Raw genomic sequence first — 13,468 nt, 5'->3', positions numbered from 1 at the left:
TTCAGCAGGGGACACTGACGCTGTGTGTAATTGCACTGGGGGTTGTCTGTGCCATCTAACCTGCTCCTGTGGGCCCGCAGATCTTCCACATGACCTACGACCTGGCCAGCGCCGTGGTGAGGATCGTCAACCTCATCGGGATGATGCTGCTGCTGTGCCACTGGGACGGCTGCCTGCAGTTCCTGGTGCCCATGCTGCAGGACTTCCCCGACGACTGCTGGGTGTCCCTCAACCGCATGGTGGTGAGTGCGGGGCAGGGGACACCTTTTATCTTTACCCTGTTTCCACTGTCTTCCCACTGCCTCTTAACAAAGAGTGAGGCTGATGAGCAGAGCCCTCGCCAGGGGTTGGATTTTTCACTCCCTTGAGCAGCTCATCATAAATAATTATAAATAAGCAGCTCAGAGATGATGGGCGGGGTCTCCCCTCTGGAGCATCCCAAGTGCTGTGCTCCCCACCCCATCTCTCGGCCCTAAACCCAGCCCCTGCTTGGGTGACACCCCTGGGTGACACCCCTGCGGCACCCACAGCCATCCTCCAGCTCCCTTTTCCTCCTTACATCCCCTGGGGCCGTCCCACCTCTTCCCAGCGATGTGAGCATCGATGCAGATCCTGCAGGACACAGCCCCGGGGTCTGGAGGCAGATCCTGCAGGACACAGCCCTGGGGTCTGGAGGCAGATCCTGCAGGACACAGCCCCGGGCTCTGGAGGCAGATCCTGCAGGACACAGCCCCGGGGTTTGGAGGCAGATCCTGCAGGACACAGCCCCGGGGCTGGGAGCAGGACCGGGCCCGGCAGATCCCGCAGAAGGCAGGTGCCAGGCTCCCTCTCCTGGCACCGAGCAGCAAGCAGCAGGCATGGAAACTGCTCCCCGCTGGAATCTGAGTATCTGGAGTCCCAGAGACAGGGCTGGGGCTGGTCCATGATTCCCATTTGCCTCATACCCCCTGGAAAGGGTCGGTGTGAGCACCCACCGTGCCCAGAGAGAGCCACGGGCACGGGATGAGGATCCAGATCTTCCAAAGCTGTGCTCTGCTCTTGCTGGGAGGGAGTTTGACACCATATGGCAAAGGCACGGTGAATTCATGGTACCTTTTAACCATCTTGCTGAGAATTCAGGAGCTTTTATTCAAAGGGACAATGTCCAGTTGATTAAGCAGCAAAAACTGACAAAGCTTAAAAAATTGCTTCTTACTGCAGCTCTTAACCTCCCGATTCCCCCAGCCAATTTCTTCTTGAATAAAGGAAATCATCAGGCACTGGGGCAGAACACAACAAATGTAAAATGTATGGAAGATGTGCCAGCCTGCCGTGCCTCCCACGTGCAGGGCTGTGGGCACAGGCTGCCCGTGCCTGCAGGAGTGAGCATCCATGGAAAAATCATCTGTTTGCTGTTTGTTTATTCATTTCTCCTCTCTGCAATAATGGTTCGCTTCCCGCTGCTGCAAGGTGCCAGACTGCCGCTTCTGGAGCCTGGAACCCTGTGCTAATCTCCAGCACAACACCAACCTGTGCAGCAGCTGCCGGCCTTCCCCCTGCTGCCCTTGTTATTGATGTGGCAGCAGCAGCCAGAGATCTGCCCCATGGTGCTGCTCAGAGGACACAGCTCCTCATGGCGCGGAGCCCTGAGGTGCAGGTGGCCTCAGCCCCAGCCCAGGGGTGACATGGTGCCCTTGCAGGAGGCTTCAGAGCAGCAGGTTTGGAGCACGATTCCCTCATCCCAGCCTTTGGCTGCTGATGGCAGCAGCAGCTCCTGGCTCTCCCCATCCATCCCTCTTTGGGGAAGAGGTACAAACTGGGCTTGAACTGCCAGCTGTAGTCAAGGGGACGGGTCTGCAAAAGTGGCAGGACACGGGACAGAGGAAGAAAAAATTTAGCCGAAGGCAAATCTTAGCAGCAAGGCTGGGGAGAGAGGGAAGGATGAATTCCAGAGGCAGGAAAGCTCAGCGGGCTCCAGGAGGGCAGGGGAGGGAGCTCCTATCCAGAGCAGAGCTTTCCTCATGCTGCAGCCTTGTCTTCCCAGCCTTGAGAGCCTCTGAAGCTGGGAATTAAACTTGCCTTGGGGGATTTTTTTTCTGCTTCTTCCCTGCAGCTAAATCACCTTTTTTTTTTTTTTTTTTTTTTTTTTTCCCACTTAAAAGAAGTGAAAAAAAATAAAATCATTATCTCTGAAACTGGAGCCTCAGGAAAGTGAGATGAAGAACTGGAGTGATTCCTCACCTACAGTTCAGGGGGCTTCAACTCCAGAAGCTGTGCAGCAATATGGCAGCCCCAAAATAGCCTGGGGTTAGAATATTTAACAGAGAGTGCAGTGGTTTTTTGGAAACCAGATAGTTTTTTTCTTCCAATGATGTCCTTTAATCTCCTGAGAAGATTTCCAGGTGTGTCACTGGGGGCAGTGGTGATGTGGATGGCATTATCAGTGAAACAGGAGGGTATATTGAGAGGGGCCACAGAGTCAGGAAACAAGAAACTGGAGCTCTCTTTGGTGGCAGGCTGTGGAGGGAAGGTTCCAGTATGGCTCTGTGTGATGGACACAGCTGGGAGGGGAGAGGCCAGGGTGGCCTCTGTGCCAGGGATTTGGGGACATTCTGTACCGGTCTGGTCGGAGCTCTGAGGAGATAAACAAATATCCCTGGTGCATGACTGCCCTGAATACACACAGGAGCCACAAGTCTGGGGAAAAGGGAAACTTCTGAGGCTGCTACAGCCAAGGGGAGCTGGAATTGAGGTCTAGATGCTTTGCAGGCTTTGTCCACGAGTGTGCTGGTGCTGTCCGTCCTCTGCTCTGGGGTTTCCCACCACTTGGCACTCCTTAAAACCAGCCCTGATTTCCATGCTGCAGGGAAAGGAGATTCATCACCTCCCATCTGCTTCCTAAAGGTTTGATCCTGATCCAGGGGATTTGTGAAGGGTCTGGTGTTGCCAAAACCATCTCAGGGCCTCGATAAATCCTCCAGTCTGGTTCATCTCGGTGTTTTCCACACGCCTCGTGCTCCGCGTTCAGCAGCCGTGGAAGCAGTGGGTGTCTGCTGACTCCTGAAGCAGCAGGGCAGGATGTTTGCAGTATTAATTGCTGAGCCCCACTCCCAGGGGCTTCAGCATTAGCTTTCCCGCAGTGCACTTTATTAAAAACTGGAAACACTGGTGAGTCAGCTGCAGAGTGTGTGCTGCTCCCCCAGAGCCGGCCTGGCAGCTCCTCTCCCAGACATCCCAGCTCTGCTGAGCCCTGAAAGCTGCTGGGGACACGTGGCCTCCTGCCCTGGGTGCTGTGCCCAGGAGCCCTGCAGGGAGCACAGAGACCCCCGAGTGCAGCCACTTGCCCAGCAAACTCTGACCAGCCTCCCCTCCGCCAGGACAGGGGAAATGGGGAAGAGGAATGACTGCAGTGTGTGCAAGACAGCGATCCTGCATGGATCTGCTGGGATTCCCAACTCCCCCCGAGCCTCTGGGCAGGCACATCCCTCCTGCCCTCCCTCAGCAGGCACAGGAATCTCTGCAGGGTGTTCTGTAAGCTCTGTCAGGAGCAGCAGGAGCAGGGCTGCTCCAGTGGGGTGGGAGCCTGGAGCTGAGTGTGACAGGCACAGGGAGTGCCCTCCGCAGCTGGGGCCAAAAGCGGGGTGGGCAGGGCAGAACAGCCCATACTGATGATATTGCTAATATCGATCTTTCTGGGGAAGGCAGGGGGACAGGCTCCTCCAGCGGCTGTCCAGGGAGCAGCATGAGATGGGGAGAGCAGCAGGGCTGGAAAGGAGGCAGAAACACTCCTCACACAGGGCTGGGTACAGGTACCATGACCTCTGGCAAGGTGTGGGTGCCTGGACGAGGTGTGGGTGCCTGGATAAAGTGTGGGTGCCTGGATAAAGTGTGGGTGCCTGGATGAGGTGTGGGTGCCTGGATGAGGTGTGGGTGCCTGGACAAGGTGTGGGTGCCTGGATGAGGTGTGGGTGCCTGGATGAGGTGTGGGTACCTGGACAAGGTGTGGGTGCCTGGATGAGGTGTGGGTGCCTGGATGAGGTGTGGGTGCCTGGACGAGGTGTGGGTGCCTGGATGAGGTGTGGGTGCCTGGATGAGGTGTGGGTGCCTGGATGAGGTGTGGGTGCCTGGATAAAGTGTGGGTGCCTGGATAAAGTGTGGGTGCCTGGATGAGGTGTGGGTGCCCAAGTCTGGATCTCCAGGAGCACAGGGTGCTTGGGAGGGCTCCCAGGAAAGGCTGCCTTGGACAATTGGGACAGGGGCACTCTGCTGTCAGGTGAAGGCTGCCCTCGGAGACAAGTCCAGAACCGGCAGGTTCTGTCCAAGGTGAAGTCTGACCTGTATCATCTCCATTATTCCCATCCTTTAAACTGCATCTGCAGGTTTGTTTTCCCAGCCCAGCAGCTCCAGCGGTGGGCAGGGATGGTCAGAGACAGCTCCTGAGTTCTCCAAGTGTTAATGGTGTTAAATCAGGCATAACATTGTTCCCCAGGACTACATCCCCATCCCAAGAACTTTCAGTACTTCTCAGTGTCTTTACTCATCTCACTCCTCCTCCCCAGTGAGGATTCAACCAGACACACTCACATGTACATCAGAACCAAAATACCCTGTCAGGCACCACAGTTTGCCTTCAGGTGCCTCTGTAAGGTACTACAGAACCCAGCAGTCCCTTTGAAGTGTTCCAGGGAAGTGCCTCCAAGTATTCAAAGGTGGATGTGAGCAGGCCAGACTCTAAGGCCAGAGAAGCCCTTCCAGCACTGCCAGTGTGGATGTTAAAAACAAACCAGGCTGAGAAACTGCTCCAAAGTCATTTCACTCCCTTTTGCCAAGTCTCTTCGTGCCTCTGAGATAACCCCCTCTCGACTGCGAGCAGGCACAGATCTGTAACTCCGCTTTTGCTTGCTCTGGGATTTGCTTAACGAGGCGTCATTTTCCCCCTGCAGTTGAAGGGCTCATTTCCCACCCCTAATGGGCCGTTTTAGCCACTCCAGTGTCTGCGGGACTGGTGTAGCTGGCTATTGGATAGGGAATGGCTCTTGTGGGAACGAGCTGTGGCAGCATGAGCCCCTGGTGCTGATAAACCCGTGTCCACGCTGTGTGTGGAACCTCTTCTAGGCTGCCCTAAAGCACTGTGGGCTTGACCTGCCTGCTCAGCCTGTGGCAAACAAAAAGCCTGAAAACTAAAGAGGTACCGAGAGCTCTAAGTGAAGAATCATCACGGAGCATCCAGTGCTCTTCACACTTGGTATCCTAAAGGTAATTGCTGTGAAAGGCTTCCCCTTCACAGGAGTGCCTCTCTCGGAGCAGTCCTTGACGTTCTCGCTCAGCAGAGCTCAGTGCTCGGGGTTTGTTGGGAAAGCTCCGTGTTTTCCTGCAGCTCTGGCCCCCAGTCTGTCATCCCTGAGCCGTCCCCTCAGTCTGGCACCCGCAGTCTGTCCTCACAGGAGCCCTGCTGCTGCTGGGAATTGGGCTGGGACTCGGAGCTCTGCAATTCCCAGGGAGCCAGCAGTGTTCGTGCAGGCCGCAGGGGCTCGGCATGTTGGATGTCAGAGAGTTTTGGATGACTAATTCCTACAAAACAGTGGCAAGCTTCCTTGTAAACAGCACTCCTGAGCAGCAAGTCGCTGGAAGAATGGCTTTTAAACCTCGAGCCTGCCTGGTACCCAGATGTTCACAGCCGCTAAAGACCCTGGCTGCCAGTTTTCTAGTTCAGCTGTTACTGCTCTGTCTGCCCAGGTTCCCGTTGGGATTTCAGCTCAGCTTCCTTTGTTCCCGCTCTCGGGTCTGTGATGGAGATGTGCCGCCCTGCTAAACTACTGCCACACTGAACTCAGAGGGCAGCAGCATTCCTGCAGCACTCCAAGAGGAATGGGGAAGGATTTCATTCTACAGGGGATGGGACAGGACAGCTGCACTGCTCCCCGTGCCCCCAGTACTGCTGGGAATGTGCTGCCCACCTTGGCAGGGATTGCAGGGATGCGAGTGTCACAGCCCAGGATAGAGGTGACAGCAGCTCCATGCCCTGAGTGCAGGGCCATGGCTTCAGACTGCAGACTGCCAGGACTGCAGGGCTGTGGGAAGGGGGCTCCTGGAGGTGCAGGATGCCTGTGGGAGAGCTCCGTGGAGCAGAAAAGGTCTGCAAAATGCCACAAAACCTGAGGGTGAAAGATGCACCCAGCGCTTCTTTGGCCAGACCTCAGAGCCACAGCACCGGCCTGGAGGCAGAGGAGCAGGAGGGGCCACTGCTTTGGCCACACTCCTCCAGCAGCTCCCTGACCCCTCCTGTGCCCTGGCCAGGGGACAAACCCCTTTGCCATTCCCTGCCCTGTCCTTTGCTCCTCTGAGCTTCTCACACCCCAGCCAAGGGCACAGGCAGCAGTAGTCACCACTGGCCACTTTGTCTCTTGCCCCTCTCTCTTGGCTCCAGGGGGGTTTTTCCCGGGTTTCTGTCTGCTGGGAGGTGAGCCCAGACAGGCTTGTGCTGGAAGGGAGCAGGAGTCTGACCTGGGCTGTGGCTGTGCCACTGCTCCCGTGTCAGCTCTGCTGTCACTTGTGTGGCTTTGCCCTTCTTGTTGCAGTGGGAATCAGGCCTGACTTGCATAATGAAACTGAATCTGGTCAGGTAATGCTATCAGCTGGCTTTGTCCATGTGCTTATCTCCTAACCAAGCACCAGTTCTTAGCAGAGGTTCCAGCCCTGTGCCACAGCTCCCAGCTGGCTTTGTCACTGTCACTTTGTCACTTTCTCCCCATAAGATCAGTGAAAACTTTCCATGGGCATCAGTGGCACGGAGAGCTGCTTGCAGAGAGGTCAGCAGCCACCCACCTGATTGGGATGAGATACCTGCAGGAGTGCCCAGTGAACTGCAGAGCTCCAGCACTGCTGGCCCCTGTGCTCTGGATGGGGGTCACAGGAGAATTCTTTGTTCACTGACAAGCCACCAGCAGGCCTGTGCAGTGACCTCCCCTGGTGCCACAGCACATGTGTCTGCAGAGCTCCAGCCATACCCTTGGCCCCTTCCCAGGAATAGAGAGCAGCTGAGCAATGCCCAGTGCTGCCACGAGTGTCCCTCAGCAGAGGCATTTTCACATCCTTGTAAGAGCCATGTGTGATGACAGAGCAGTTACTCCTCAAGGTTTCACAGCAAGAACTCGCTGGCAGATAATACTCACAGGATGGCAAATGCACCTCGAGCTGTTCCATGAGCTCAGGCGAATCAGAATCACCAGGAAACTTGTGCTGGTTTGTTTTTCCTGTGCCATGATGTCAGTGCTGAGGTGCAGCCTGTGTGAGCTGCAGCGGAGAGCACAAGGTGTCTCAGCACACCTCTCCTGGCAGGACATTGCTGCTCTCAAATGAGACCATTTGTAATTCCTCAGCTCTCTGAAAAAGCCCGGTTTTGCACTGAGAAGGACTTGCTGTCCAGACATTATCAACTTCATTTTCTGCCCTTCTCATCTCTCCAGGTAATGAGCAGAGACCCTGGCCATTTCCCAAATTGCTGGGCAGTGATTTTCCCCACTCTCAGATCCCGCTGCTGGCAGCCTTGCTCAGGCTCTCTGTTACAATTCTCAGTTAGTCCATTTCTCAGGGGAGGAAATGATTTGCTTCAGTTCCCTCTCCCACACATGGGTCATTGTAAAAATCTCCCAGTGCATCATCTCGGTTTATCCCAGGTTACCAGTGGGGCAGACTGGCTGGAAAAGGCACGTGGGCTCTCCAAAAACCAGGGCCAAAGTGGTGAGCTCACATCACGGAATCTGGGCTTGTTCTTCCAAATGGACTGAGCTGGGCTTGTGGGGCAGTGAGAGCTTGGAGGACATCGAGGTGTAGGGTCTCAGAAAGGGAGTTACAGGGGCTGTGGGGACGTTGAGGGTCTCATGAGGGATACAGGAGTTATGGGGCTATGGGGGCACTGAGGGATAGGGTCTCGGTGAGGGATGTGGGAGTTATGGGGCTGTGAAGACATTAAGGTGTAGGGTCTCAGTGAGGCATAGGGCAGTTATGGGGACTATGGGGGCATTTAGGATAGGGTCTCAGTGGGGGGATACAAGAGTTATGGGGTTGTGAAGGCATTGAGGTGTACGGTGTCAGTGGGGGGATACAGGAGTTATGGGGACTGTGGGGGCATTGAGGTGTAGGGTGTCAGTGAGGGATATGGAGTTATGGGCCTATAGGGGCTCTGTGAAAGATACAGGAGTTATGGGGCTATAGGGGCACTGAGGGATAGGGTCCCGGTGAGGGATATGGAAATTATGGGGCTGTGAAGGCATTGAGGTGTAGGGTGTCAGTGAAGGATATGGGAGTTATGGGGGCTATGGGGGCATTGAGGGATAGGGTCTTAGTGGGGGATACAGGAGTTATGGGGCTGTGAGGGCATTGAGGCATTGAGTAATACAGGAGTTTGGGGGACTCTGAGGAGTTTGGGGGTTGAGACTCCATAGCCCTCCGAGCTTTCAAAGACCCCCCAGCCCTCCAAGCCACCAAAGAATTAAATTTCTTGTGTGACATGTCGAGGTGCCTCCGAGAGGGGTTTTTGTGTGCAGTACCGGGGTGCTTTCCTGCCCCATGTGCACGCCCTGAGTGCCGTGTCCCCGTGCTGACGCTGTGCCCTGTGTCCCCGCAGAACGACTCGTGGGGGAAGCAGTACTCGTACGCCCTGTTCAAGGCCATGAGCCACATGCTGTGCATCGGCTACGGGCAGCAGGCGCCCGTGGGCATGTCGGACGTGTGGCTCACCATGCTCAGCATGATCGTGGGGGCCACCTGCTACGCCATGTTCATCGGCCACGCCACCGCCCTCATCCAGTCGCTGGACTCCTCGCGCCGCCAGTACCAGGAGAAGGTAAGGACAGCCCTGCTGGGGCCAGGGAGCTCTGCAGGGAGCCCGGGGTGCTCTCTGTGCTGTCTGCAGGGAGCCTGGGGTGCTCTCTGTGCTGTCTGGAGGGAGCTTGGGGTGGTCTTTGTGCTGTCCAGAGGGACCCTGGGGTGGTCTCTGCTGTCCATAGGGAGCTCGAGGTGGTCTCTGTGCTGTCCAGAGGGAGCTCAGGGTGGTCTCTGTGCTGTCTGCAGGGAGCTCAGGGTGGTTTCTGTGCTGTCTGAAGGAAGCTCGGGGTGGTCTCTGTGCTGTCTGCAGGGAGCCTGGGGTAGTCTCTCTGCTGTCCAGAGGGAGCTCAAGGTGGTCTCTGCTGTCCACAGGGACCCTGGGGTGGTCTCTGTGCTGTCCAGAGGGAGCTCAGGGTGGTCTTTGTGGTGTCCAGAGGGACCCTGGGGTGGTCTCTGCTGTCCAGAGGGAGCTCAGGGTGGTCTCTGTGCTGTCCAGGACTGTCAGTGTGAGAGGCCGAGGCTGCTGTTCCTTGGCAATCCATCCCATCCATCCACTCCAACAGCCCTCAGGAAGAAACAGCAGCAGGAAGAGTTCACAGCAGGGCAAGGAGGATGATTTGTTGTTGTCTGCCTGTCTTTGTACACCAACGTTATCAATGTCACCAGTACCTAAAATTGTACAGCATTTCTTCCTTTCCCACATCTTGTTTCAAACCCCAAGTGAATGTTCCAGAATGTGCAGCTTTTGTTTAGCAAGTGCTCTGTTTAAAAGTATCCAGATTATTCACTCCAGTGCTCCTGAGTGAAGCTGCAGAACAACCCCAAAGCCCACATGAAGGCTCGGGAGCTCGGAGCAGGTTCCCCAGGTAGCTGTGGAATTAATGGCACCATTGTTGGACTGCAGAATGGAGGGCACAGCCAGAAATGTCACATCTGATTGGGCTGCCACTGCCACAGTCACTGAATTTGTGAGCCAGGCAGGGCATCCAAAAACCAGCAGCTGCCCTCAGTTGGTGGGGCTGGGGAGGTTTTATGTCCAGAGTCTTGTGGGTACCTTTGATCTAGAGATTAAGAAGAGGAATTGTTCCTATTCTGACCCTGCCAGGTGCAGTTTAGGTGAGAGGGAAGCTGTGATTCAGGTGGGGAAACTGTGACCAGCAGGCACCAACCAGGTGAATTTTAAGTTCAGGGAGGAGGTGGGATGACCTTGGAACAGGCTTGAGCCACAGGGATTACACTGGGATGAGAGCAGGGCAGAGAGGGAGAGCAAAGACCAGAGGCTGACTCATGCTTGGAGCATAGGGAAGATCCCAAACCACAGCTAGAGCTAAAGGAGGGGGAATGCCCAGGAGAAGAGTGTGGAGGCCTGGGATGCATCCAGAGCTTTAGCTCTGTGTTACAGCTGAGCTGAGCTGATCCCAACAGAGAGCAGGGCATGCCAAAGAGAAGGACACTGCAGCACCGGGAATGCAGGCTGATCAAATCTCAGGATGCAGAGTATTTATTCAAATGTGTTGGAAGTAGCACAGAAGTCAAGGACTGATCTGCAAAGCCAACCACCTGGCCAGCCTGGCTCAGCCAACACTGCACCTGCAGCACCGGGCACTCGGGGCTCTGCCTGCAGCCGACAAGGGCACGGCTCCACCCTGCCACTTGGATTCCAGTCAGGGCTCCGGGAAATCCGCCCCCGGGAAGCCAGCAGGGACTGTAGAGGCGTGGCAGGGACGGTGGGAAGCGTTAAACCCTCGTCAGAACGTGGGGATGTGAGAGGGTTAACAGACAAAGGCAGTGGGGAGAGGATTGAAGCAAGGCTGTATTTCCTACGGCAGGTTCATTTCCCGAGTTATCCACCGAGGATCGGAGCCTCAGGGATTGAGCACGTTCATTTTCCTCTGGCAAATGGGACAAGCGATGGCCTCAAAACAAATACGTATTTACTTTCTGCATTCCTTAGCACTTGAATAGCCATGATTAAAATGAGGCTGCTGCGTGATTTGCAGCCCTGCAACTCAATTTCGTTCAGTCCTCCTGGGACAAAGCGTCTGCTGAAGCGGATTAGAGAGGGAATCTCAACAAGTTTGGAGGTCGATTGGTAGAAGCCAGCAGCAATTGAGAGACCTCTGCTGTGGGCTGTGCCTGTCCCTCAGCACAGCTCAGCCTGCAGGGGCTGTGCTGGGAGTGGCCAAGGGAAGGGACACAGTGAGGGAGAGGAACAGACACAAACAGGAGAGAAGGTTATAGCTGGAACTGCCCTGGGAGGCTCTGCGGTGTGCCACCCTCAGGACAAGGTTCAGGAGTGAGTTTTTGGGGAGGTTTCAGATTGTCCAGACCTCTGCCAACCCACTGGTTCTTCCCTTGGCCAAGCAGGGCTTTGGAAAAGAGGAATAAAAGCCAAGCTGTGCTGTCTGCTGGTTTCAGGAGCAGGCTTGTCTCACTCTGCCTTGGATTCTCTGAACACTGGGACTTTCAACCCCTGTCCTGTCCAAATCTCCTCCCAGAGCCTCTCACTTCACGCTGTGCTGGTTGTGGAGGGCAGGGAAGCCGGGTGGGATCCATGGAGCCATGGAGGACTCAGAGGGAATGCCCACTGCAGGCCAGGGAGGTGCTGAGGGCAGAGCTCCCTGTGGCACAGAGCACGCCCAGCACATGGAGAGAGCACAGCCATGGGCAAGGCTGGCCCTGGCCTCCCTTCAGATGGGAGCAGCTCTCTGAGGGGCCTGTTTGAGCTCCAGCCCCAGAGACAAAGTGAGAAGGGCTCTGTCTGTGCCATCAGAGTTTCCCATGGTCGCAGAGGGTCAGTGGCAGGATAGGAGCTCGTCTCTCTTAACCTCAGTGTGGAGTTTAACTCCACAGTATCCTTGCAGTTTCCTGCATGTGAGACACCACCACAGGTCCTTCCTCAGGCCTTCTGGCAGACACATTTCCCACGGTGCTGCTGTGCTGTGCAGCTGACTGGATGTGACAGCTCTGAGCAGGAACATTCCCGTTCTCACCCCGAGCTCCTGCCACTGTGCTCAGCTGGGCACGCCTTGCTGCCTTCCCAGACCCTCACTGAGCTCATTGCTTCTCCCACATTAGTTTTCTGCCACATTAGTGGGTTGAAGGAGCTTATTTTTGAGCCCAGTGAGCACCAGAGCTGGTGCAGGTGCTGCTGGAGAGGGTCAAGGACAGGAGCAGGAGGACAGGACCCTCTGCAGCTGTCCGTGGATCAGCTCAAACCTTAACTTCATCACTGACTGCAGAATTACCCCCAGCCTGTGTAACTGTGGCTCACATCACAGGAAGATTCTTCCCTGCCCAGGAGAGGAACAAACTAGCCACATATTCCTGTTATTTTCATGCTTTTTGCAGGTTCTATTAATTTCTTTGCCTAATCCTGCAGCTCAGCTGGATTAGTATTTCTGTCAAGCCTCCTCCTCCCCAAAGCTCTGTAACCTTGAGGGCTGGGGAGGGTACTGGTGCTGCTCCTGCAGCTCCCTGGAGCAGGGCAGGAGCACTCTGGGCTCACTCTCCCATCCCAGCACACCCCGAGGAGGGGCTGAGAGAGGCAGGGATTGCTGCTGGGAGCACTGCAGAGCTCTAATCTCTCCTCCCAGAGCCTCATCTCCCCTCAGGATCTGCTCTGCACACTCCTTCCTCGCTCCTCCTCCTCCCTGAGCAGTCCATCCAGTGCCTCTTGTTCTTAAAACACCTCTGGGCTCTGGGTAGGGACTTGCACTTTCCCCTGTCGTTATCCTGAAGCAGCACTCGCTGCAGCACCATTGCAGGGGGACAAAGAGGTAACGCTGAAGGGAGAATCACTTCAGAAACGCTGCAGAGCACTGACATCACCCCTCAGCTCCTCACACTTGTGCACAGCCCTTCTGCCCACCGTTTATCCCCTGCTCTGCCCGTCCAACCACTTCACTGGGCAGGGTTAACATTCCAGCCCCTCTGCCAGCACCCTGAATACAGCAGAGAGAAACCAGGGACACTTTAGTCAGGGCAAAGGCTGAAACAAACCGTCGGGAATGTTCTATCCCTGTTGGGCACCTTGGACCAGAATTTGCTGGAGGGAAATCCAGACAGTGCCCTTGGTCTGTCCACTGCTCTGAGAGCTCTCCTGGGGCTCAGGCAGTCCCTGCTCCTTCTTGGAGTTTTATAGGAAACAAGTTTAAAGGGTGATTTGGGCTTTTTTATGGTCCACGAGGAAACTGTGGAACTCCAGCTCCAGGCTGCTGCAGAGCTCCAGAGTCTCATTAACCTCAGAACATTTAGACAAATGGACTTGAGGAAAAGCTTTCAGGTGTTGCTCAGTGCTCAGATGCAGGTCCAGGCCCTGGCAGGGGGAACCCCAGATGTGCTTTGGCAGCAGGTACAAGCTGGAATCCTCCTCCTCCTGCTGCCCCAGGCTCCTGGAGCAGAGCAGCCCTCGCTGCCCTCTGCGGGTTTGGGCTGCTCTGAGCTGCCTCTCCATCAGCCTGTGCAGGGAATTGAGGGCACAGATCCTACCTGGGCTCTTGGATAATGCCATCAGTGTGGCACCGTGCCCGGATCCCCAAAATCCCCAAATCCAGGGAAAATGAAGGATTTTATTTTGGGTGAGGTCTCAGGGGGATCCTGGTGCCCCCCATTCCCAGGATTTGGCACTTGGACAGCACCAGGAACACCCCAAAAAAACCCA

At 55.6% G+C, this 13,468-nt stretch overlaps 1 protein-coding gene across 1 annotated transcript in view; it reads left to right on the top strand.

Annotated features, from left to right (window-relative positions):
• Nucleotides 1-13,468, top strand: part of HCN4 (hyperpolarization activated cyclic nucleotide gated potassium channel 4) — a 99,860-nt gene that overhangs the window by 63,334 nt on the left and 23,058 nt on the right. Inside the window, exons 3-4 of the mRNA XM_066328692.1 lie at nt 81-242; nt 8,606-8,824. Coding sequence (XP_066184789.1) covers nt 81-242; nt 8,606-8,824 — 381 coding nt within the window. The remainder of the gene's footprint in view (nt 1-80; nt 243-8,605; nt 8,825-13,468) is intronic.

This window comes from Sylvia atricapilla, chromosome 13, assembly GCF_009819655.1.
Source record: "Sylvia atricapilla isolate bSylAtr1 chromosome 13, bSylAtr1.pri, whole genome shotgun sequence".
Taxonomy (NCBI): Eukaryota; Metazoa; Chordata; class Aves; order Passeriformes; family Sylviidae; genus Sylvia; species Sylvia atricapilla.
Note: the sequence above shows the minus strand (reverse complement) of the source record. Positions and strands in the feature narration are given on the sequence as shown.